This window comes from Prionailurus viverrinus, chromosome B4 (genome assembly GCF_022837055.1).
Source record: "Prionailurus viverrinus isolate Anna chromosome B4, UM_Priviv_1.0, whole genome shotgun sequence".
In the NCBI taxonomy this organism is placed as follows: Eukaryota; Metazoa; Chordata; class Mammalia; order Carnivora; family Felidae; genus Prionailurus; species Prionailurus viverrinus.
The window spans coordinates 123,541,219-123,566,843 of NC_062567.1; the positions used below are offsets into that span (position 1 = coordinate 123,541,219).

Here is a 25,625-nt window from a genome sequence, read left to right on the forward strand (position 1 = left end):
CCTCACAGCCTGGAGCCTGCTTCAGATTCTGTGTCTCCCTTTCTCTCTGCCCCTCCCCTGCTCATGTGCTGTTGCTGTCCCTGTCTCTCTCTCTCTCTCTCTCTCTCTCTCTCTCTCTCTCTCAAAAATAAACATTTAAAAAATTTTTTAGAAAAAGAAAGGGCAAGCAGATTTCCCCCTTTTTAAAAAAAAATTAACAGAAATTATCTGTTAGCCTAGGGAGTTCCCAAGTTGAGTATCCTTTCAGTGTACAGGCAAACCAAATTATTATATTTCCAGATTTCCTCCTCCTTTTGCTGCCGTTCACAATGAGGGAGGAAAAGTGGACTCCTTTGATGTGGGGGGGGGTGTGGGGGGGAAAGCAATATATCACTTCCCTGAAAGAACATTTCTCAGTCTCTCATGTGAAAAAGGATTAGCACCTCCAACAAAGGTCCTGTAGATCACAGAATTGGGCAGCAATACCAAATAGTATTCCTGAGGAGAGGAAAAACTGTATTTGAGCAAGAGTGTTTGTCCTGGCAAACAGAAGCTTTTTAATAACTGCAAATCTGAGATAATGGCCTGCGCTCCTCGGAATCTCCCCCTAAATCCTCAGACAGCCAGTTTAAACAGAGCAAAGCCAACCTTTGTTTTAAAATAGAAGTATAGTCTTATCAAAATACAGTGTTTTCATGGACTGGTTCAGAGTATCTTTGGTTCATAAGGATCACATATTTACAGACAAAATGGTTTGCAAGAGTCCTCTGTGACCCTCGCCTGTCAGCAGCAGTTCTGTTACAAAGCCACTCGCTTCTCTATTTTGCGTTAATAAAAGTTACTCATCAACTTGCTGAATTAACGTATTAAGATTTTGGTTGAATGTGTATTAGAAGAAGAAAAAAACTACCCTGACTTCCCAACACATTACAGAATCCTTGTACGGTTGGGAGAAAGAGGCTGTGGGAAGTAAGAACATGTCAATTCTTGAGTGGCAGAAAAGCTGAGAGGAAAGTTCGTTGGTTAAACAAGCTTTGGTTAAAAACTTTGCTTTTTCCGGGTCTTAATTTATTTCCTTTTTCTGGATTCTGTTTTCTAATACCGAGAGAATGAAAACACTCTGATTGAAAATAATAATAATAGTACCTTGTACACATGTAGCACTTGAGGCCGCCTAAAATCCTCTCTGCCAGACTGAAGCTTCAAAGTCTGGATGTCTTTGGCTCCCTACTTTGCTTGATCCTGCTTGAATGAAAGATTCTAAGTGGGAGGGGAGAAGGAGGCCGAAGGAGCTAACAGTGTGAGCCCCAGAACGAGGTGTAAGATGCCAAGTGACCCTTCAGAATTTTGGTCTGAAAACAAATTCTGGGAACTCTTAGTTTAATGCTAGAAATCAGGATTATTTTATCCACATGGACCCCTTAATTGTAAGATTTTATTTCATTTACTTTCTTAAGAACAAATTTTGGTCTTGGGTCGCTAGCTAGTAACCCTCTGACCTTTCAGTAAATATCCAACTAAAGCTTTGAAATTAGGGTGTTTAGTGTTTTATGGCCCAGAATAAAAATCTCCAATTCTGTTTCCAAATAGTGTAGCCTCAACACATTTTATTAAGCTCTTGACACATTGAGCCGTGTGTATTTTGTAAAGTTCCTATGGTTATTGTTTTACAATAGCTGCTTCCAGAAGCATTGTAAGGGTTTCAATTAATCAGCCCTTTGTGTGCTTCAGACTATGCAAATTTATCACATCAAACCATTCAACTGCTCATGGGAAAGCCGTGTAAAAACTGTATTGTCTTCTAGCGCCTCCTCTCATTTAGAGTGATGTTTTAATAAGAAAGCTAATCAAGTTTTCTTATGCATTATTTATCTGTTAAGATGTAAGGAAGAGCCAAATTAAAATTATGTCAACTGGGATATGGCAGGAGATGTGATAGATCTGGAAGTGATTCAACGGCAAAACAAAGCTAATATGATTCAACAGTTTTTGTCTCCTCCCCTCCCCCTGGGGATTATTTAAGGTGGTGGTGTGAAAAATAAAAGAAGGTTAATTCAGTAACTGGAAAGGAGGGAAGGAAGAAAGGAGGAACCACCTGTGTTAGCCTTTATGTTTCGATTTAAAGATTCACATTTCTGAATATACAAAGGCTTATCGAGATGAGTTTATTCAAAGCAAAAACGCGTTTTACTTGATACAAATGGTCAAACTGGAAAGCATCCCCGCTGCTCACCCCCACTTTCATCACTTAGTAAACCATTTCGCTCTGGAAGTCTGCAGCCCGGGGCCTGTGAGTTGTAAAGTTGGTAGGGGACACCATCCTGATGATGTCAGATGATCTCAACAGCCCAGCCGAGTGAGCTCCTTTTCGGCCCCTTCATCCAGTTAGTGCCACAGCTACTGCTCCTTCTATTCATTAGGCTGGTCTCCTCTGCTTTGCTAGTTTGCTTCCTGCTGAGAGTAATTAGGTTTCTTATATAATAATAATTCCTTGTGTTTAGATGCTGCCTTCCTCTAAGGACCTTAAAGTACCTCTCAGACATTAGTTCATCTGGTCTTCTAACACAATTGCCTCATGAGATAGGTGCTAATTATTCCCATTACAAAGACCAAGCAACCAAGGCTCACCAGAAAGTGGTGCTTTCCCTCCCACAGGAACACTGTATTGCTTGAACCTCAGGGAGTCAAAGGAAGGTCCCCTGATTCCTTGATATTCTGCCTTGATCTGAGAGTCCACGGGGTGATGAGCCCTTTGCGGATGGAACCCTCTCCTCCCCGCCTCCCCAAGTCTGCGAACCTCATTAATACCAAGTAATACCATTACTTCTCTACAAAACACCAACACTTTTCTTACACTGGGACAGATAAAGAAAAATCACAGCAGCACTTCACCCCGCCTTAGTGCTGAGAGCGTTAAACTCTGCAGAATAAACAGCTTATCTAAGAGGTGAGTACGCACAGAAGGTCAAAGTAGATCATTTTAGCCTCTGATTAGTATTATTTCAGCAGAACCCACTGCCCGATGTACTCTGCATCATTTAGAACATGAGAATGTCTCCAGCTGAATTGTATAAATGTCCTCGTTTTCAATATTCAGTCACTGAAATCTGTACAGGACACCTGTCGGTGGGGTTGAGTCCTGAGCCCCCTCCTGCCACCTCTGACACAGCCCTCATCCGGAACATATGCTTGGTAACTGAGGATCCTCTTTCCTCCCTCAGGAAAGGAAGGGTCCTAAGATACCAGCCTCAGAGTGGCCTACATCATCCAAAAGTGCTTACACGAGACAGTAGACTTACTAATAAAAGTTAAAGCAAGGGGGACCTGGGTGGCTCAGTTGAGTGTCTGACTCTTCATTTTGCCTCAGGTCATGGTGCCAGGGTTGTGGGATCGAGCCCCGCTTCCATGCACATGCTGCCCCCCCCCCCCCGTCAAATCAAAAAATATATTTTTTTTTAATTAAAACAGTGAAGCAGAGCGTGATGTTCAAGTGAGACCTGGTTATCAACAAAATAGAAAATGATTTGTTAATCCGTTCTCAACACACTGAAGTCACATCAAAAAGAGCCCTCAGGGCTCCTGAGTCACTCAGTGGGTTAAGTGTCCGATTCTCAATTTCGGCTCAAGCCATGATCTCAGTTTGTGAGTTCAAGCCCCACATTGGGCTCTGTGCTGATGGTTCGGAGTCTGTGATTCTCTCTCTCAAAATAAATAAAATTAAAAAAAAAAAAAAAGCAGCTCTTGAATTAAAAATGTCATTACACTTTTCTCCTGCCAGCTCTATTCCCTTTCCTGTCTTGACATGGTACTAGAATGCTTTTGTTTTTCCTTATCTTTTGTTTTATCTTTTATTTTTTTCTATTTGAATTAAGAATGGTCCATTACACTAAAACTAGTTTTTAAAAAAAGAAGCCAAAAATGACTTGTGAACAAGTCATTTGCTGTTTATAATTAGAAATACTTTCTAATAATGATTCATTGGATTAACTCAACTTTCGTGGGGCAAACCTATTCTTAAAATGATTTATACATATGTTGTTCTGCAAGGCTACGGAAATAGAAATAACAAATTGGCATAAGATCCTCCAGTGCTTAGGGGGTGGCACACAGACAACTGTGACAGTGGGTCCCCAGGTTTGCCTTTCCTGCGTGGCTTGGGGGTCAGACTTGTGGGTTTAGACTCCCTAACTTCTTCACCTTTACATTTGAAATTAATATTGATGTTGATGGAATAATACATCGCCGATGGGGTATCTGTGCAACCATTGTGCTCTGACATTGTGTTCTAGTTTCTCCCTGTTACCTATTTTCAGCTCCTAAAAGGTCTGGAGTGTAGGCTGGGGTCTACTTCCCAGTTGGCCCCTGTAAGTCCATTACACATTCCGGGCCCTGTTAAACTGGTGCATTTGCATTTCGCTGCCAGGAGGTTGTGCTATAAACAATGGGGTTAAGACACCAGCGTGAGCCAGGGGATGAAATTTTATTTTAAAATCTGAAATGCTGTGTAAGCATTTAAGGTAGGAATCGGTAATTGTTTCAACAACAGCTTCCATTAGATATGGTTTATTTGTAGTCCATCGTCTTTTCAAGGATCCGGGGGAGTGTTAACACACTGGAGCGGACTGCATATCATTTACATTTTTAAACTAGCATTAAGGGAAAGTGCCCATAACTTCTTAAGAGTTCTAAATGTTGGGAGAAATTCTATGCCTCCATCCTCAGAGAAAATAGTTTTAATGTTTCATTTGAAAATAAGACAAGAAACCTTCCTTTGCTTTGATGAAGGATTGGAATAATTCTGAAACTGAGAAGTACCTTTTTAAAAAAAAGAAAAGTCTGGTTCTAAGCCTGCGAGCTCTCTTCTCCCCGCCCCTAATGAATTCCGTAAAATACAAACTTTTAAAAATCATCTGTCTCATTTGAGATTCAAGATCATCAAATTCTGTCTAAATATTTTGTTTTAACTTCTAAGCTCATTATGGTTTCTTTGTGTTAACTTGTATTAAAATCTGTCAGCTATGACTGGTCTCATAAGCACAGTCAGCGGACCAGAATAAGTTAATTATTTACTTGTGTCACTAGTGCTCTTCATCTAATGAAATGCACAGCTGTGTTAGATCTGCAGTTGGATGTGTAGCTTCCATTGTTCCGCGAGTCAGCAGAGGGTAGAAGCCCCAGTGATGGAGAGCCCTCAGTTCTTTCTGCTGTTCTGGCTTTCTGTGTCGATTTCATGGATCTTTTATCATTCACTTTCACACAAAACAAACAACACAGGGCTGTCTGCTATGGGAACCATCTTGGCATATAAAAGGGTTTTCAGAGCCTAAAGTAATTTTAAGTTAGCTAAGATTTAATTTTTGGCTTACAGGTGCCCTTGATTTGGATGTGGCCAAAGCAGTTCCTATAATGGGATGGAAAAAAAAAAACCCAAAGTTACTTACATGTATTTTTAAATGCAGGGTCAAAAAGGGGCTGATATAATTACTTCCCAAAAAGGAAAACCGGCACTACATTTTAATCAGGTTTCAAGCAAAGTTATTAGAGATTCAGATTTCAGGGGAAGGAGCATTGCTTTTGTTTTCATAGCTAAGTTAAGTTGGCTTGATTAACCGTGTCAACTAAAACTAAAAATACCAAAATGCAAATCACCTCTCTCCTCACCCTCCCCCCCATTATAAGTATTCCCTGCTTCCTCCAGAGCTGCTCTACCTCCTGCCCCTCACTCCCACCTCCTCATGTTGCTGGGGGGGGGGGGGGGGCAGTGGACTCCGGCTCCCCCCTGTGAACTGCTACTGAAGGGTGCTGAGGTCTTCCTTTGGTTTTGTTTTGAAGGGAGATAGCCAAACCCTCCACCTCCTCACCAGCCAAAGTGACATTCTCTCCAGAGCACATCCCAGGACCGGCCTCTGCAGGAACTGCCATTTTTAACATTTTGTTCGCTGCTACACAATGTTGTTGTCGGTGTACCTAGATTTACAATTTGATCTCTTTCAGAGTAGATTTCCCAGTAGCCCAGGTGTTTGTCGGATAATTTCAGTGTGGACAAGATGGATTTTTGAAGGGAAGGAAGAAGAAGTCACACACTCTGCTTGATTTAAATTCTAAGACCTCGTAGTTGAATTTGAAATAAACTGAACTGAATGATTGTTCCTGTTCTTCATGTAGGAAAGCTTACGTTCTTTATAATAAACAGTACAGTTTCAACCAAAAAGCCAATTATGGTACCTATGTGCTCTAGAATTCAATACCACAAACCTAATTACCATATTGTAGGCAGCCGCTGGAAATCGGGGTATTAATAACCAATACTGAAAGCACATGGCTTTCTTTTTCTTTAGACTTTAGCTTTTGGTGATTAGGACACATCACAAAAATTTTATTTCAAAATAGTTGGAGTAATTATGTAGAAATCAAACAGGAATGAAGAATTTCTTGGAGAGCAGTTTCTGTGCAGTAGGTGCACTTACTTGATAACTTTATATACAAGGGAAAGGGAATTTTATCTTAGTGTGAAAGGACTTTATTTCTCCATCCAATGCCATTGTACACTAGTTTTCCAATTTCAAATCGTGTAGGTTGCGGTTAACAATCTAAAAGATGCCCCATCCCTCCTACCAAGAAAATGAAATCAGAGGAATTAAGCAACAAAATCCCCTACAGGTTGGAATAATATGAAGAGAGTAATAATGTAAGAGACCATCAGTAGTGTGCATAGAACTGGTAGGTTTTTGTTCTGTTTTCATTCTTAGAATTACGTTTCTAATTCCAGTCTTTTCTTCCAAGAATAATCTGGCATTTAATTTTCTTGTTCAACTTTACAGCTTCAATCAAAGATCATTTTCCTAATGTGTTGTAAGTGGTAGGAATTAAAATTCCTTAGGGCAGTTTAGGCTCAGCCAGGGAAGCCCTGGCAAAAACTAGCCCATCAGCCAGTGCTCTGGGTGCCCTATTAGCAAGTCGGCCTCACACAGATCCTCCTTATCACAGTTTTTTAAAACCACAACGTGAACACACCTGTCAGACAGGTAGTTCTGTGTTAGGCGGAGGAGTCGGATTCCTGTGATTTGGCGGTGGGAGGTAGCAGATCGCAGACGAGCTGACCAGGAGCGAAATCGCTGTTGACTTGAAGCTTCAGGGGCGGAGGCCGGGCCGGGGCCCAGCGGAGTTGTCGCACTTGGGTCTCCGTGGCGGGAGAGGTTGGGCGAGCAGCCTGACAGCACCAGCGGGTGTCGTGCCAGCAGGCCGGTCCACAGGCTGCGATGCTCTCTGCGAGGACGGCCGTTTTCAAATTGTATCATCTGGCAAGATGGTTGGAAATGGCTCTTGTGACTCTTGATGGAGACCATGCAGAAGGCTGTAGAGATAGCGATGGGGAGCTGCCAGTTAAGCACTGCAGTCTTCTTTTCTGCTGATGTGCTTTACATGGCATGGGATCTTCTCTCCCCCAGGTGTTTGTGGCTTGATCGTCCCTCAGGAAGACATGCCGTTTTGTGATTCTGGCATTTGTCCGGACATCATCATGAACCCACATGGCTTCCCATCGCGAATGACGGTCAGTACGTTTTTCAGAGGTACTGCTTTTTAGGAAGAAGGCAGGAGTGGGTTCGTAGGGAGTGTTGGCCGTGAGAGCCTGTAAGTTATTTTTAGAAAGGGCCCTTTGACCCTTTTGCCAAATGAAGAGGTTCCTAGCTCCTGACAGTGCTAGGTTACCCTCCTCTAGAGAGGGAGTGCAAAGCATGCCGGCCCTTCCTTCAAGAGCAGTCTTCTGGGGGATGCACGTGCCCCTCAGCAAAAAGAACCTCTTGTGTTAACCTTACTGTATCTCCCTTCCATGGTTATTGTTTTGCAATCCTGGCTCCACCACTTACCGGCTGTGCAGCTTGGGAAAGCTGCTCAGCCTCTCTGTGCTTCAGTTCCCTCATCTGTACATTGAGGGAAAGAACAGTGCCGATCTCGTGGGGCTTTTGGGGGCATAAACTTGGATCCCACGCGTCAGGCTTTTCCAAGCGTCACACATGGGAGAGTGGTAACTATTCACTGCCGTCTCACAGCTGTTTGGGGAAGTAGGCCACAGCTAAACAGACAGAACTCTTATACCCCAGGAAGCTGCCCACTAAGGCTGTTCGACCCCACAGGTGGGAAAGCTGATCGAGCTGCTGGCCGGCAAGGCCGGGGTGCTGGACGGCAGGTTCCACTACGGCACCGCGTTTGGAGGCAGTAAAGTGAAGGACGTGTGTGAAGACCTTGTCCGCCATGGTTATAACTACTTGGGGAAAGACTATGTTACATCTGGCATCACAGGGTAAGTGTGTTTTTAGACATTTTAAAGAAAAGCGTGATTTTATTAGAGTAAGAGGTAAGAGCCCTTGTGGTACACCTTAGGATAAGTTTTACTCTTTTAAGAAATCGGACACAAGAAAATCTGAATTTGTGATGGAAGGATTAGCTTAAAGCCACAGTGGTAATCGTCTTGCAATATATGAGTGGATCAGATCAACATGCTGCTCATTTTAAACTTGCTCACAGTAGAAGTCAGTTGTATCTCAGTAAAACAGTGCTGGGGGGAGGAAATCCAAATCAGAAAACTGACAAGTTAAGGAGTGCTGTTCTTACTGGTGAGGCTATCATTTTAAAAGTAGAAGAGAGTTCATTTACCAAAATAGGATATCGATACAACTTTTAATTGTATATAATGTAAAATCCCATAACCACTGAACTTTCTCTGCATTAACAGGATGAATATCAGGTAATTAGTGCTCTGACAGTGCTCTGATAATTAGTGCTCTGAGTCCTAGCATTTGTGTATTCGTTCACGATGTGTGCTAGGTACTAGGTATATAATGGGAAACAAAATAAACACGGTCCTTGAACTAGGGAGCCGACCACTAAAATTTGTTACTAGACTTACTGCCAAAATATGACAAAAGGTAACTTCTTAGCAGGACCTACCCTGACTTCCCAATTTAAAACTTACACCTCACTGTACTGCCCATTTTCTACTTGAAATTTCTCTGTCGCGTTCATCATTATCAGACACCCCATGTAATAATGCTGCCTAATACTGTTACCTGTCTCCTCCGTGAGAGCAGGGCTTCTCTGTTTTGTTGACTGTTTTATTTCCAATGCCTGCACACAGCAGGTGCTCCATAAAGATTTTGTCAGTAAAGGAACCGAGAACAAATCAGTACAAATAGCTCTCACCAAAATGAAGGGAAAGAATGGGTTAAGAGATGTCTCTGGGGGGGTGGGTGATACAGAGGATGAGAAGGGAAGACCATGTGAAGAGTGTGTTTCCTGCAGAGGAGAAGTGGGTTTGACATCTTCCAAGGGACAGACCTCCGCTCACCTGAGGTGAGTTTGCGGAAGAGAAAGCGCCTTCTCCTGGGCTGAGCTCTGGCTCCTCCTGTTACCCTGGGGCAAACAGGCTCTTGAAGCTTGACTCACACATCCTTTTAAAGGATCAAATTAGCTGCTTAAGTTAAGACACACATTGTGTTTTACGCCAGATGAAACTCTGGGACATGGTGTTTATACTGTTTTTCTGAGGCTTCACCCTGCTTGAACACAAGTGAAACTGGGTGTGGAGGCGTGCGTAAGGACCCAGGGCTTGATTTGTGCTGCATGTAGATCGGCCAGATAGGATTACAATGGCTGGAATGTGTATCTTTTGAAAATATTGAGTGCTTTCTAAAATGATCTATCCGAACTGTGATAACATAGATTTCCCTAGGTGTATCGTGCCCGAGATGTTCTAGAAAATCGCATTACAGGAAGAGAATAATGGTCCATTTCCAAAGTGATGCACTGAAGGTAGCTGACGTCCACTTCAAAAATTACAGTTGTCAGGGTGAAACTGATGGTCTTGGTCTTTGTTCCTCGTCCATAAATAATGGAGTTGACCAGAAACTGTGCAGATCCAATGAATGGATTTGATGGGCCTTCTAAACATGATTTTACTAACAGATTTGGATGGGTTATGCTCTGCTTCTGATAGATTACTTCAGGTTCTGTCTACACCGTCTTCCCCTATGCCCCAGCTAGTGTTTTCATGTGTTTGCCATTCATCTCAAGAGGCAGAGTTTGAGAAACATTAGTTTAGCTTATTAGTTGAAAGTTCTCCAAAGAGCTTGCGAATACATTCACCCACCAGCTTCACCCCTTGCCACATCCTTGAGATAACCAGGAGGGAAAATTGTGCACGGCTCTCTTCATTTGGGGATGGGGTGGCATTAGGTGACAGAGTTCCATAAATTCTGCCACGAGCAACCATGATGTGGAGGATTGGAACCTTGACTCTCAGAGCTGGAAAGAACCTTGGTCTGACCCCCTTGTTGGACAACTAGGAAGACTGAGGTAAAGAGGTCATGTAATTACTGGGTGACAGAGCTGGGACAGGAGTGGTGTCTCCGGACACCCCGTCCATTGTGTCCTGCACCCCACTTACCTGGCTGTCCTTAAGCCAGTGCGGTGGCCAGACAGCTAGAAAAGCCTATGGCGCTGAAAGTGGTGGAAGACAAGCCAAGCAGGAGGGACCAATAGCTTTGATGGAACCTCTGCCACACAGCTCACTGCCTTTGCTCTTCCCACTCGCACATCGTGCCGTGGCCCAACGTACGGGGTTCAAGACGGGCCAGAGTGGCGGGGAGCGCCCTGGATCTGCCTCAGCCCGTTCCGCAGCTCTGATAAACCTCTCAGACCCTCTGTGCCTGTTTCTTCATTTTAAAAATAAGCCCCCTTTCTTCTGAGGACGTTCTGGGGCAGTTCACATTGTTCAGAGGCTTTAATCCCCTGCCTGCTATTGCTCCAAACTACAGAAAAAAGGTTTCTCCTGTCAAAGCACTGAAATATTCACTGTCCTTTACAGCTTTCACTATAGTTTTTCCAAGGATGCATCGAGTCAGCTGTATTTTAACAGACGTTTACTGAGCGCCAGTTATGTGCCAGACAGGGTTAGTAGTGCTGGAGCCACAGTGGCAGAGGAGACCAAGTGCTTATCCTGAGGAGTTTACTTCAGGTGGGGAAGACAGGCAATAATCAGGGAAATACTAAACGTGGATTATAATACCAAGTGGTAATCCGTGCTCTGAAGAAGCAAAGCCAAGGTAAGCGTTGAGATAGCATAGGGGCACGGTGATGGGTTGGGAGCAGGACTCCTCTTTAGATAAGGTGGTGAGGAAAAGGAAAGTCTTTGAGGAGGTGAGATGCTTGACAGCCATGTGAATACCTGGTGGAAGAATGTTTTAGGCAGAGGAAAGAGTAAATGCGAAGGCCCCGAGGCAGACAGGCTTCCTACATTTGAGGAGCAATGAAGAGGCAATGGGGAAAGGCACCAGGAAATGAGTCAGAGGTGGGCAAGAACCAGATTATGTTAGACCTTATTGCTGTGTTACACAATTTGGATGATACAGATTAGTGCTGAGATTTACACTTTAGAAGGAATCACTCTGGTTTGTCTGTGAAAAGAAGATCGTTAAGGGATATGAGCAGAAGCAGGGCCTGTGTGCAAGAGTCCAGGCAAGAAAAGGTAGTAGCCTGATGAGGGCGAGGACAGTGAAGGAGGGACCTTCCTCTACATACTTTTTCATAGTCTGTTTAAGGTTTTATTTCTTAATTAAACAGTGTGTCTTCTAACGTATCCAGGGTATTTTTATATTTCCAGATCTTGCCTTTTCATTCAGTGCACAATGAAAATCATTCTCTCCCACTCATTCATAAACCTGGTCTGAAGCAAGGCCCTGCCATTGAGGGGTCCTGGAAAAGGCTGTCTGTTGTTAGCCCAAACTTGGTTTCTTAGCCCAAAACTCTGACCTTTTCTTTCAGCGAGCCCTTAGAAGCATACATCTATTTTGGCCCCGTGTACTATCAGAAACTGAAGCACATGGTGCTGGATAAGATGCATGCCCGGGCGCGGGGCCCACGAGCTGTTCTTACCAGGTAAGAGAAAAGCATTCACAAAAAGAATTTCTAATGCAGTCGAGTCTACCTTGCATTGCCCAGATACAGCAATAAGCTGACTCGGTGAAGTTTCTCTTTCCCTGAGATGTCAAAATTTGGAGTGCTGGGCATCAGCAAAAGTCATATATGTCTGGTTAGCATGAAAAAATAGCCGATTAAAAATCGTTTCATAGGCATAAGAGCAGACCCATTGTAAGTCTTGCCAGTCGTCGCCTAACATGCTCATTGACCTTGTACCTGTTTGCAAACGTGGTCTCATTCAAAAAGGTTCATATATAAGAACGTAGACACACTTACACATCATAGATACACACGTGGATACTCCTGTGGGCTGCCATGTGTACACAGAAAACACATACGTACTTTGTTTGGGAGCCCAAGCCACAACTCATTTCTTAAAATTTCTGTTATTGGAGCATAAGGCACCTGTACTTGCCTGCTCATTCGAATAAGCTCCAGGAGGTCCACCTGTGCCCCATTCGCCAGCGCATCCTCAGTTCCAAGCACAGTGTCTGCGTGTTGATGAATGGGTATAATTGTTGGGAAGAAATTGCAGGTACTGTTTCACGTGTTCTTAGTGCTTAGTTCTTAGTAGTACATTGCTTGTACTATATCACGTGTACTTAGTACTAGTTGGAGAAGCATAGTCCAGGGCAGTAGTTCTCAACCACAAGCAAGTTTACCTCCCGGGGAGATTTGACAATGTCTGAAGACATCTTGGAATGTCACAACCAGATGGGACAGGGGGGAAACTACTGGCATCCAGTGGGTGGAGGCCAGGAATGATGCTACATACCTAGCAATGCACAGGGCAGCTCCCACCACAAAGAATTACCCAGTTCAGCATGGTTCTCATGCCAACATCGAGGAATCCTGGGCCAGGAGAGGGAACACAGGCCTTGAAGCCAGAGAGACATGGACGTAAACTCAACTCCACCTTGTGGCTCTGCCACAAGCCTCAGACACATCACTTAGCTTCTCGCAGCTTCAGTTTTTCTCCTACGTGAAGTGGCGACACTAATGCCCATTTCACTGCGTGCTGGTGAATGTCAGAGGTTTGAATATAGAATATATGTATAGTGCCCATCGATGGGGGATGCTCAGGAAATACCCAGTTCCCTGCCTGCCTTCACTGATCACGGCATGGATGTTACAATAGGGACAGGACCGGCGATGAAACAACTAGTATGTGAATTTACTTTTTTAGACCAAGGGAGGGGGGTGGAGGGCTAAATCCCATGATGCAGATGCATATGGCTGTTGAAATGATAGACATGTGTGCTCAAAATTGCAGAAGAGGGAAGAGAAGTTGAGATTCTGAGGACACCAATGATCCCAGCAGTGAGACCCTGCTTGGGTTGGGTGTATCTCTCCCCTGAGTGCGGTCCCTCCAGAGCCTTCATTTCAGTTATAACATCTAAGATCGATTCCAGAGTAACAAGTGTCAAAATGGTTTTTGCTTCGTTGTGTAAAAAACTTACTACTTTAGTACCTTAGTGCATTCCGTGGGAAGACTGCCAAGAGTGCATTTACCCATTCCTAGTCCCTTATCTCACTTGGTTTATTTCAAGTCTGGGTTCTGCTCATGTATGATCCGGCCACCTTCACTTGTTCAGTGGTCAGGGAGAGAGGGACCCTCCTACCCCAGGTGTTCTGTCAGCAGGTAAAGACGTACATAAGTTGTGCTCAGTAAGGAAGTTTCTACTAATGGTGTGTTCATGTAGACTATTTGTTTCATTTAGACTTACTGTTTGTCAGTTTTTTATATGTAAATTGTCTTTGAACAAATAATCTACAACTCAAGTCTAGTTCCTAATGTAACCTTTAGCAACAACATAAGGTAAAATTTGAGCACATGTTGGCCCCGCTCTGTTTACCTTTCTCTTTGGAAAATCGGTGGCAACGGTGAAAAGTAAAAGATGCTGTGGGATAGAGCAAACAAGGTTTGTGGTCCACTCCTGCTTAAGGAGTGTCACCCCGAAATCAGCCAGCCAGGGAGATAGCTCACTTTTTCTTTTTTAGACATTGTGGCATCACTACCTGGGTGGGGTTGCCTATGTGGTTTCAGAATCCCCCAGTTGTATCTCTGAGTCCTAGATTCTTAACTTTTTCAAAGTATTCTCAAGCACGGCAGATACATCAGCCCCAGGGAATCCATTCAGGGGACTCCTAGCTCCCAGCTGAAGTGCCCCCTCTAAGGAGGAATAGAGTGTTTTCATACCTGAAGGGGACACACAGGACTTTCCCTGTCTCTGGGGAACTTCCCTTCTGGCTCAGGCACTCTGTCCTCCCAGATGATTCCTCATCTAGTCCAAATTTTATAAAACTCCATTTGCTTCTTTCCATGTTCGTTTCTTAATAACCTGGAGCTGCTTCTCCCTGGAGCCCTGGCAGGAACTACTGGGGACCCAGGTTTCTTCCACAGTCTGTTCTGCTTAGTTTCTCCACTTTGAAATAACAGAACTGAAATATCCCTGAAAATACTCAAAAGACCATCTTCCTGACTTGAGGACTGTGCTATCCTAACAATAATGATATCGCGATGGTAGTAGCAATGGTAGCTCTGCTGCTTTATATGATTATATATTAACTTACTATATCATATAATATTACACAATTATTTTTTATTATCACTCAGTTATAATAACAGTAGCAATCACTAGTATTACATCTCTTCTCATTTAAGGCTCTTTGGGAGCCTTAAATTTTACATTTTGCCAATGCGGCTGAGAGGCGAGCTAAGCCCCCAACTCCAGGTCACTGTCGAGTAAGTTATTTGGACCCAGGCGAACCCTCCTCTGAAGCCTTGTGCTCTCCGCCAGCGTGTGATGCGGCCCCTCTGTTTGTTTAATGTAAAAATGACACGTTTGTCTAACTTGTTTCAAAGGCAGCCCACTGAAGGTCGATCTCGTGACGGCGGTTTGCGTCTTGGAGAGATGGAACGTGACTGTTTAATCGGTTATGGAGCCAGTATGCTTTTACTAGAGAGACTAATGATTTCAAGTGATGCCTTTGAGGTGGATGTCTGTGGGCAGTGTGGACTTCTGGGGTATTCTGGCTGGTAAGTGGATACCATATGTCTCTCACACCCCTTGCCTCTTAAATCACAGCTCAAGAATTGACCCTGGAGCACACCCACATATTCTCCAACCTTCCCCATCCATGCATTCCTAGAATTGGGGATTTTATATGTACCTGTTTAGTTTGTCTACCTCATGTTCTGCTTTCTACGCCACTAGAGGTTAAGGACCCAAGGAGTATAGACTTTGTTTTCTTCTTAATGTTATCTCGAACACTTTTTTTTTAAGTTTGCTTATTATTTTTTTCAGAGAGAGAGAGAGTTGGGGGTGGGGGGCACACAGAGGGAGAGAGAGAATCCCATGCAGGCTCCACACTGTCAGTGCAGAGCCAATGTGGCGCTCAAACTCACAAACTGTGAGATCGTGACCTGAGCTGAAATCAAGAGTCGGTTGCTACTCAGGTACCCCTCAAACACCTTTTATAACACTATTCACCTCTAAAAAATCCTAGTAGATTCACTGTTAGTTATGAGAATTATAGCATTTTATAACTAGAAACTTTTTTTTTATTTTCTTAAGATTTATTTATTTTTGAGAGAGCGCAAGCTGGGAAGGGGCAGAGAGAGAAGGGGAGGACAGAAGATTCGAAGCGAGCTCCGTACTGACAGCAGCGAGCTCCACGTGGGACTTGAACTCGTGAGCCATGAGGTCAGGACCTGAGCCAAAGTCAGATGCTCAGCCGACCGAGCCACCCCAGTGCCCCTGTAACTAGAAACTTTAGAGAACGTGTGTTGAACAGCCTTATTCAACCTCAGGCCCAAAGAGCCGTGTGTGTTGTTCCACGTTCTATGGCAAATTGGGGACAGGCAGGACCAGGACCTGGTACCCTGACACCTGTTTGTGTGCTCTCTGAGTAGCAAACTGCTACACACTTGGGACTGAATTCCGTGATGGTAGCAACGAGGTCTGTCTCAGTCATTCATTTAACAGCTTGAGGCTGCTAAGTGCCAGATACTCTCTGGGCCCCAGAATATGGGGGTGAATAAGACCAGTGAATGGCTGCTCACAGGGAACTTATCTCCTAGTTCCTTCTAACTGCATTCTCTCTTGTTTATACCTCCTGCAGCCTGGGGTCTGGTGTTTGCTTAGTGAAAAACAATTGCTAAATGATAACTAACCCTGCATATGGAGGGTAGCGAATAGATAAAGTATGTGAATCATGAAATATGTCATTTCTGTGCAGAGTTGAGGACACAAAGTCCAGCTTAAAAGATGAAACTATGTATTTTTTGGTCTTTCCTCTTCATAAATGTTCCACTCTCCTGCCAAGGAACAACTGGTCTGCTTCAGGCCAGTCCCGACCCGGAGCCCCGACTTACCTTGTAGGCAGGAGAGCCCGTAGCTTGCCGGTCTTGGCTTGCTTTTCTGTCAGAGACGAGGTCTCACGAGGTCCAAAGTACATGCTGCAGGAACAGGAGACAGTCTTTACTCCCTTTTTTTTTTTTTTTAATTTTTTTTTTTAACGTTTATTTTTGAGACAGAGAGAGACAGAGCATGAATGGGGGAGGGTCAGAGAGAGGGAGACACAGAATCTGAAGCAGGCTCCAGGCTCTGAGCCATCAGCCCAGAGCCCGACGCGGGGCTCGAACTCACGGACCGCGAGATCGTGACCTGAGCCGAAGTCGGACACGTAACCGACTGAGCCACCCAGGCGCCCCAGGGACAGTCTTTACTCCCTTGTCACCCCTCACCTGCACTCCCAGAGCCCCTTTTCCCTAGGGAGGCGCCGTCCCCTGGGAGATAGAATTGGTCCCAAGTGAGTTCCAGGGATACCTGGGCCACCTTTGCCCCACTGAGTCTCCCCTAAAAGCAGGGACTTCTTGCTATCCTAAGCCTCCAGTCTCTTTGTTATTCTGAATAAAGCCAATCAAGGGTCAGAGTGAGGGGCATCTTAGGACGTAGTGTATATACCTTGCTAGGTTAATGACAAAACCTTTTAGCCAGTTATTTTATGGTTTTTGGTGTAGAGAAGTTGATGAGACTTGTCTGTGAAGAAATCACTTCATTTAAAAACAGACACAGGAGGTGGCCGTTTGCAGCTCTTTCCCTTCCTGAGGGTGCAGAAATGGGTGACATTATTAATCTAAGCATAAGCCTGGCTCTTTCTTATATTGGTGACTCGGGGTGGGGCGGGGGGGTTGTCTCAATTCTGAGACGTCTGTTCATCTTCTGAAATGCATATTGAATTTGCTTTTTATTGTCCTGGCTGTGTAACAACAGCCACACAAATGTAGTAGGAAGCTCCCTGGGACCAATTCCACTATGCTGAAATCTTCCAATTTGGCACAAGGATTTTTATGTAATTTACTTTGAAAAAATGGTACAGAAGAGTCACTTTATTAACAATAGGGATCATGAAACTTCAAAAAGAATTTCCAGGGCGCCTGGGTGGCTCAGTCGGTTAGGCATCCAACTCTTGATTTCGGCTCAGATCATGATCTTGTGGTTCATAGGATCAAGCCCTGTGTCGGGCTCTGCAGTGACAGTGTGTGGCCTGCTTGGGATTTTCTTTCTCCCTCTCCCTCTGCCCCTCCCCCGCTCACTCATTTGATCTCTCAAAGTAAACTTAAAAAAAAATTTTCCTTTCCTTTTCCATCCTCTCTGCTTTTTTTCCTGTGCCCACCACCTAAGAGAGAAAGAGAGCAGTAGACCAGATTCACTCACAGACTTTGAAAACCTTCCCGTCTCTTTCACTGAATATTCAGGGAAACTAATGAAAGCAATTATTGATCTCAATATTATTCTGTTTAATTCTTCTTTCCTGCTTCATTTCTGTCTCATCTAGACATCATGTGATGGCAGTGCCTAATTTCGAAGCTCAGGTGTTCCTTGTGTATCTTAATAGCAATCCTTTGAAAAGGGGCTAAATCAGGTTACACGCCTTAAGGTCTTTCCTGTAATTAAACAGACCTGGATATGCTGTGTGTCTGATTTTGAGTGGCCTGCTTGTCCCCTTGTTGCCAACAGAAAAAAATCCTACCCCAGTGTGGTCGTCTAGCAGCCTCCGCGTGTGCCGTGCTCTGGCAGAGGAGCATAATGATGCCGTGGCTTTGCCATCATTACCTGCCCGTGCGTGCGGGCTGTGCGGGAGGGGGCACGGCGTGTGTGGGAGGCAGTCGTTCTTTAATGAACGGCACAATGAAGGCTGAGTAATTAGAGCAGTTCAGAACCTCGAAACTGGCCTTTTGTCAGTGATTTGCACATTAGTAAGGCATTGCTATGGGGATGTTTACAGCAAGACTGTTGTTCTGCAGAAGACACGAAGGGCATAAGTCACAAAAGAGAGGTCTGGAAGGAAAACAGAAAAAAGAAAATCCCTATTAAGATAATTAGCTCATAGAGGACATTTTACTGGACAGCGATTTCTCCTGTGAAGCCACAGCCACCTCTCCCTTTTGCCGCCTTTGCCCTAAGAAGGGAGTTTACGTAACTGTTGTTTGTGTCAAGTTTCTTCCTTTTGAAATTGTTCAGACACAGGGTAAGGTAATATAATAGCTTTTAATTTATATATGTGTATAAATATATGCATTTATATATGCACATACATACATGCATAGGAGCATTTTAAGTGATGGAGAAATATTTAATAATAGAAAAGATTAGTGGGCTTTCTGGGTTATGAACCAGCAAGTATGGAAGTTCTGAACAGATAAGCCTGGGTTGAAGTCACAGAGTGACCTAGAATCAGCAAGAAGTTGCTGCAGTTAAATCCATTTCTCCAATTTAATTAAAGCATCCACATGATGCCTGAATAAATGAGGTCAGCCAGGCACATTAAAAACATAGTTCTTAAACAATAATGTATTGGGGCGCCTGGGTGGCTCAGTTAAGTGTTCGACTCTTGGTTTCAGCTCAGGTCATGATTTCGCGGCTTTGTGGGTTCAAGCCCCACATGAGGGGCAACGCAGAGCCTGCTTGGGGTTTTCTCTCTCTCCCTCTCTCTTTGCCCGGCCCAACTTGTGCTGTTTCTGTCTCAAAATAAATAAACTTAAAAAAAAAATGTATTAAGGAGGTCTTTAGAAAAAAAATGTTGTTACATATGACTTTGGGGGCTTCAAAGATTTCCTGAAACCCATCCGATGACCTCCTTGGGACCAGGCTGTTGAGCAAACTTCTTTTTTGACTCCAGAGTGTGTCCTGAACACCTTTATATTTCAACAAATATGAGTGTACATCATCACGATTAATGACTGCCCAGTATTCTTCTGTGTAAATGTCCTGTAACTACAAACCAGTCCCTCTTGGACAGTCTCCTGCTTTGTGCTGTTATAAACCGTGAACGTTCTCACGCGCTCATCTTTGCCACTTGGCGATGAATCAAATAATATGCACGTTTACACTTGTACTCATATTGCCTTACTGCCTTCCTCTATGGCCCTTCCTGCTCACGATGGAGTCCCCTCCAGTTCTTAGTCAGCACTGAATCCTCTAAGCCTCAGTCCATGTTCATCTCTTGCACTCATTTACCCACTCTGTTGACTGCCCCAGACCCTTGGGGTACAGGATGAAGTCCTGTGTTCATCTGAAACCTCAGAAGATAGTTCACTTTCTTCCTGGGGACTCTTCATCATTTGTAGCCATTGATTTAAAACCTAGGTTTAGTGAACTAGCTCTTCCTGAAGGAAGAGAAAAGACAGCCCTCCTTGGCATCGCAGGCATGTTGATTAGGAGCACGGGCTGTTGTAGGGATCAATTGGGAATACGTGCACACAGGGAGAGAACGTTGTAAGTACAGTAGCTTCTTCTACTGATAGAACCAAACTTGAAGAGCACTGGAAAAATAAATCGCATTGGATTGGACACCACATTCCATATGAAAGTCTTATCTTCCCCATCACACTTCCAAGTGTCTCAGGGACAGATCAAATTGTAATTGTTGAGCATCTTGCCGTGAATAGTACAGTGATAGATTTTTATCAAATACATGGAGATTGAATCGATTTAAAAAGCTTTCCACAATGCCAAAGTCTAAATCTGAATAACTTCGAGATGGCTCAGATTTCTGGGCCTCATTCAAAATAAGTAAATAGGCAGATGTTTTGCATTTTAAAGAGAATGGTCTAGAAGCATAGTAGTAACTGATTAAAATTGCATGCTTTTAAAACTGCAGGAGTGATACTTGTTTTGGTTTTTTTCTTTTGCTTCCTTGGATGCTGCTTTTCGGGACGTGGGGTCGGGGGGCACATATCTGCACATATTTGATAGCAAGACTGAACCCTGACAAACAGAATAGAACTGATGGGATGGTGGTAGACTTTTGTAGAGAAACTTTGCACTTCTACATGCAGGCCTTGGTTTCTGAGTCCCCGTCCCTCTAACACATGCGGACTTGGGTTTCAGGTGCCATTACTGCAAGTCCTCGTGCCACGTGTCCTCCCTCCGCATCCCGTATGCCTGCAAGCTGCTCTTCCAGGAGCTGCAGTCCATGAACATCATCCCCCGGCTGAAACTGTCCAAATATAACGAGTGAGGATGGAAACGGTGATTATTTAAAGAGAACAATCGCTATGTCTGACACAGTGGAAAGCAGAGGGGATTGAGGATCCTGCTCCTGTGAACAATTCCTTTGAATGTTCTCCCTCAAAAAAACAAAAACAGATGGAGAGGCTTTCTTACACTGAAGACTGACTCCGTGGCCTTGGGCCCTGGGAAGGACACCATCAGTATGGACTGGGATGCAGTCTCTTCGTTCCTGTACTGAATTTGATTCACAAGTGGACGTGACCTAAAAGATAAACTTTTATTTATGTTCTGGTATCTTGCAATCAACTCATTAGACTTTCCTCCTTAAAAAGAACATTTTGGGTTAATATTCCCCACAGTGCCTTCCCGGCTAACAGAACTCAAGACTCTATGACACCTGTAGGATCTGAAGTCTGTTGGAACAGTTGGCATGGCCTCTATCGAGAGGGCTGATTAGGAACAGTGTGTGAAGGGAGAGGACAAGTGTGAAGGGGGGAAGGTCGAGAGCAGCGGATGAAGGGATGGCTCTCTTACCTGCTACTGTTGTGGGCATCTCCCCAACTGTTGAGTCTTGCCTTTAGATGCCCACACATTTTCATCTTGGTGAAATGTAATAAATGTATTCCTACCATCTTAAACTTACCAAGGAGGTCCCCTTCTCTTATGGACCCAAATGCTCTTCTTTTGAATCTCCGTGATCATACTATGCAACAATATTTGTTGAATCCCTGAAAATAAGCCTATGGGTGCTTTGTGATTCATTTGTGCCTTCCATTCCTGCCAGGATGTTAGCCGTCCATTTTCTTTTTAATCTGACAACCTTCTTCACCCTTATTTCCTTCCAATCTGTTCTGAGTCTCTCTGCCCTGAAGGCAGGTGAACAAGGATTGTTTATAAAGTAAGTCAGAAAAGCTTTCAGTAATGGGGCTCCATCCGTGGCATGTCACACTGAAGATGTTTCATAGAATGTTAGTAGGTACCATGTGCCAATAAGAAACAAGTGTCAGATAAGGTTGGGAAACTGGATGTAAGTTAAACATATCCGGAACTTTTTCAGAGCCTTTACCAAGCTCTCGGACTCTCCAAAGGAGGGATGTGCCAGGAGCCAGGCTAGTCACTGACTTGAGAACCCAGCCTGAACAGCACTTTGTCTGCTTCACAGTGAAAAGCTCTAATTCTGGTGTAAAAGTCCTAGAGGCTTTACGGTCAAAGCAGAATGGATGAGGACACACAGTAGGTGAGTGGGCCTTCTCAGCCCTCACCACATGTCTCCAGTCATTTCAGGGGCTCCACAGGTGTTACAGGGGCAGAGAGCTTTGAATGCTGGGTCGTTGGTTTCCTTTCTAGTTCTTAAAATTGACACTGCTTAAAGATTGCTGTACTAGATGCTGTTATGCGCCGCGGTACGAAACCCGAATTGTACCTTGTGGGCTGTTTAAGGGGTTTTCTAGAGTGATTTTGACCATTTCCCATGATGGGACAACTCCGCTTACCGACTTCACCGGGAGCACTGTTGCCCTCCAGTGTGTGGCACACCATTTTGGGGAACACTCGGGGCCGGTGTGGGAAGAGCCCTTGTGTGCTTGGTACAGGCCCGAGCACACCATTTATCATTCTGTGCCCGCCATGTGTGAGGCAAGGTACTGAGGATAAAAAGAGGGCAGGCGACGGCCTCCACCTGGTGCTCAGAAACCAGTGAAGGAGGCGGAGACTTCAGCCCTACAGTCAGTGCTGGGAGTTAACCCCAGCAGTGCTGAGGGTGTTCCTGAGGCAAGATGATCACCTGTGCTTTGAAGACTTGAAAACACTTGACAAATGTGAGTATTCCCTTTATACAGCCAAAGAAACTGAGGCACCAAGTGGCTGAGTCCCCCAGCGCCCCACCTCTAATGGGGGAATAGGATGGGCCTTGGGACCAGGCTTCCTGACTCTGAGCTCATTGTTTGGGATTCATCTGTAATTCTGATTTTCAGTCACCAAATGGGACATTTTATTCAAGTGCCACTGAATGGTTGTATTTCTTAAACATCTTTTTTCCCCTAAAACAATTCCAGGCAATTCTGATCATTCTGAGGGCAATCGCCTATCCTTTTAGGAAATTCTCTGTTCTCTAACAAAGATCTAGAAAGTGTGGGTTCCAAACAGAGACCTCCTTAGAGGAAAAAATTGTGTCAGGTTGATATTTCAAAAACCAGCAGATTCTACCCTTGAATAGGTGTTTGACTCTGAGAAATACTGTAATTGAAAGTGGTCAGAATTGCTGAGTTAGTCCTGCTGGAGTTCTGTTTCTTACAGCTATTCGTAAGTTCCTTGTTTTAACAACTACCAATTAGATTTCTGTTTCCAGTAATGACAGAGTAAACTTTGACAGGCCACCCTCAAAGCCTGTTTTCCCTCGAGGCTTTGCCATGTTGGAAGGGGCACAAGGATGAGGGGCTGAAAACCACATGAGAGCCACTAAGAGGCCGCAGCCCTGACCTGAGCTTTCGCAGAGTCCAAGAGCTGGAGAGATGAAGCTGTGAGCTCAGAGTTGCCAGGACAGCAGAACAAGAAAGGCCAAGATCCTAAATAGAAAGCAAGCTCATTGAGGTGAGCCCAAACTTCTGTACCACTTTTCCCCTTGTATTAGTCTATTTAGACTGTCGCAACAGAACACCACAGACTGGGTGGCTTACACATCTATTTTCTCGCAGTTCTGGAGGCTTAAGTCCAAGATCAAGGTGCTGATAGGTTGGGTTTCTGGTGAGGACTCTGTTCTTTCCTGGCTACAGACGGTCACTTTCCCACTGTGTCCTCTGGGATGTGCTAAGAGAACAAGTGAGCCCTGATGTCTCTTCCACTCCTTGAAAGAATGCCCATCCTGTCAAATTAGGGCTCTTGTGACCTCATTTAACATTAATTGCCACCCTAAAGGCTCTATCTCCAAACAGTTACATGGGAATTTGGGGCTTCCACATATGAATTTGCAGGGGTGGGGGTGGGGGACACGGTTCAGTCTGTAATACCCCTCAAGTCATTTGCCAACTCATAATGCACAGGTTGAAATGCTAGCAGTATGTGTTCAAGCTGAATGTGCCCAGAACTTCCACTCCCAGATGGATATACGCTCAGCAGAAATGTATCCATATATGTCATCAGTAGGCACGATGTTCCAAAATGTTCCTCATAGCATCATTTGTGATGGCCCAAGTTTATAAATAACCCTGGCCCATTGACAACAGAATAAATTTTGGTATGTTCGCACCATGGAACACTAGCCAGCAATGAAAAAACTGTTACACTATCACAGATACATCTCACAACTGTAATATTGGATTAAAAAAAGGTTGAACACAAAACAATACATATTGGTTCCATTTAAGTTCAAAAATTGACAAAACTAATCTAAGATCTAAGAAATCGTGATAACAGTTCCTGTGCAGAGTGGGTGGCTAGTGACTGGTGCAGGAAAGGGGCTTCTGGGTGCTGGTAATGTATTTTTTTTTTTTTTTGGCTCGAGTGTTCTTTACATGACTGTTTATGAAAATTCATTGAGCTATATACATTCCGGGTTTTTCGTTTTTCTAAATATGTTACACTTTTAAGTTTTAAAAAAGGACACACATTCTAAACCTGTGTTTGTCTCTTATACAGCGTAATAGCTGTATAAGACTTAATGGCTTTGTCGTCCCAGATAGAACATACTGTATTCTTTTAATTCTCTCATCTTCAAAGTGGGAACGATAGCAATGCTGAGACCTAGGGTCATTTTTAAGATTACATGAGATAGTACATCTAAAGGGCTCAGCACAGGGCCTGGCCCACGACAGGTGTTCACAGACGTTTGTTATGTTATCATTGACCATACTCCCTTCACAGCACTGCTGGGACCGCCCTTCTGTACGGCTTCGTCAGGAATGAGGACAGGCAAACACTGGGTCCGCTTTGGAAGAGAGAGTTTGGAAACTAGGAATAAGTTCAGAAACTTTTCGGTTTTGCAAAACCTATTTGAGAAAGCCTCCATGTTTGGTGGCGATAGGAAGGAAGGAGGGTGGGGGATCAGAGAACGCGCACTTCCCCGGAACAGCCATTTAGCACAGACATCAAAGTGAGGCCTGTCGTCGGCGCGGGGAGTCCCGGAATCGCTTCCCGAAGCCCTCAGAACCAGTTCTCAAAACGCTTCCATGTGGTGAGAGTCAAGAAAAGGATTTAAAAAAAGAAAGAAGAAAAAGGACTTGATTGGGTGCTACATAATGAGATAGTTTTCAGCTGCTCCAGAGCATTTGGGGCCAACACCTCCATTTGCAGTAATGAGTCACATGAGAACGAGCACATCAGGGCCGGTGGCTGGGCCTGGCCGCTTCTCGGCCGACTGAGTAACAGAGAAGCCGGTTTCTGAGAGACCTGTAAATAATTTGTGAAACGGATGGTCAGAAAAGTGATGGTAAAAGTAGCACCTCTTTACCATCCATATTTACTCCAGATGTGTCTTGAAAACAGTTTATTTCATTTGCTGACCAAAAGTTGGGTTTTTACTACATCAGTCCCATAGGGCCAAGGTTGATGGGAAATTAAAGTCAAGCTTTAAAGAGACAGTTTTTGAATGGGAAAAACAAACAAATGGTGGCAATCCAGAAGTATATTCTGTGTGTTGCCGAAACCAAGCCACCAATCTGGATTTCAGATGTAGGCTCCAGAAGCAATTACAAGATTTGCTTCATGCACATCAGATTTATTGTGATCAAGGTATCATGGCAGAGAATTTCAGAACAACCTGAAACTCACATTTTCACTCCCAAGTCCCACTCAGACCGTGGTCAAAAGAGTTCAAGGGTTCTCAAGTCAAGGTGATAGCTCTCATTCCATGCGCAATAAATTTTAAGTCTGGTTGACTCCCAATCGTTCACGTTAATGGGGGCAAGGAACCATTTGAACAAATTAAAACAGATGATAGATCCAGGTTCTTTTGTTTTGGATGCTGGGGTGAAGCTTACGTTCACGTTCTTAATACAACTTGAGTGGAGGTTTGGTGCATTTGCTGTGCTTGAAACAGTGGCTCCTATGAATACTGTATTTGAAGAAAGTGGGGTAAGAATGTCCTTTGCAGTTAAGTAATGATGACAGACCTCAGAGAGTCAGGTAGCCTAACAACTACTGGGAGGTTCTAGG

At 44.1% G+C, this 25,625-nt stretch overlaps 1 protein-coding gene across 2 annotated transcripts in view; it reads left to right on the plus strand.

Annotated features, from left to right (window-relative positions):
* POLR3B (RNA polymerase III subunit B) overlaps nt 1-21,119 on the plus strand; it is a 103,502-nt gene extending 82,383 nt beyond the window's left edge. For both annotated transcript variants that reach the window (XM_047864883.1, XM_047864884.1), the window contains exons 24-28: nt 7,428-7,531; nt 8,115-8,281; nt 11,800-11,913; nt 14,822-14,995; nt 20,355-21,119. In XM_047864883.1, the coding sequence (XP_047720839.1) occupies nt 7,428-7,531; nt 8,115-8,281; nt 11,800-11,913; nt 14,822-14,995; nt 20,355-20,484 (689 nt within the window). In that variant the 3' untranslated portion in view covers nt 20,485-21,119. The remainder of the gene's footprint in view (nt 1-7,427; nt 7,532-8,114; nt 8,282-11,799; nt 11,914-14,821; nt 14,996-20,354) is intronic.
* The last annotated feature ends 4,506 nt before the right edge of the window (nt 21,120-25,625 follow it).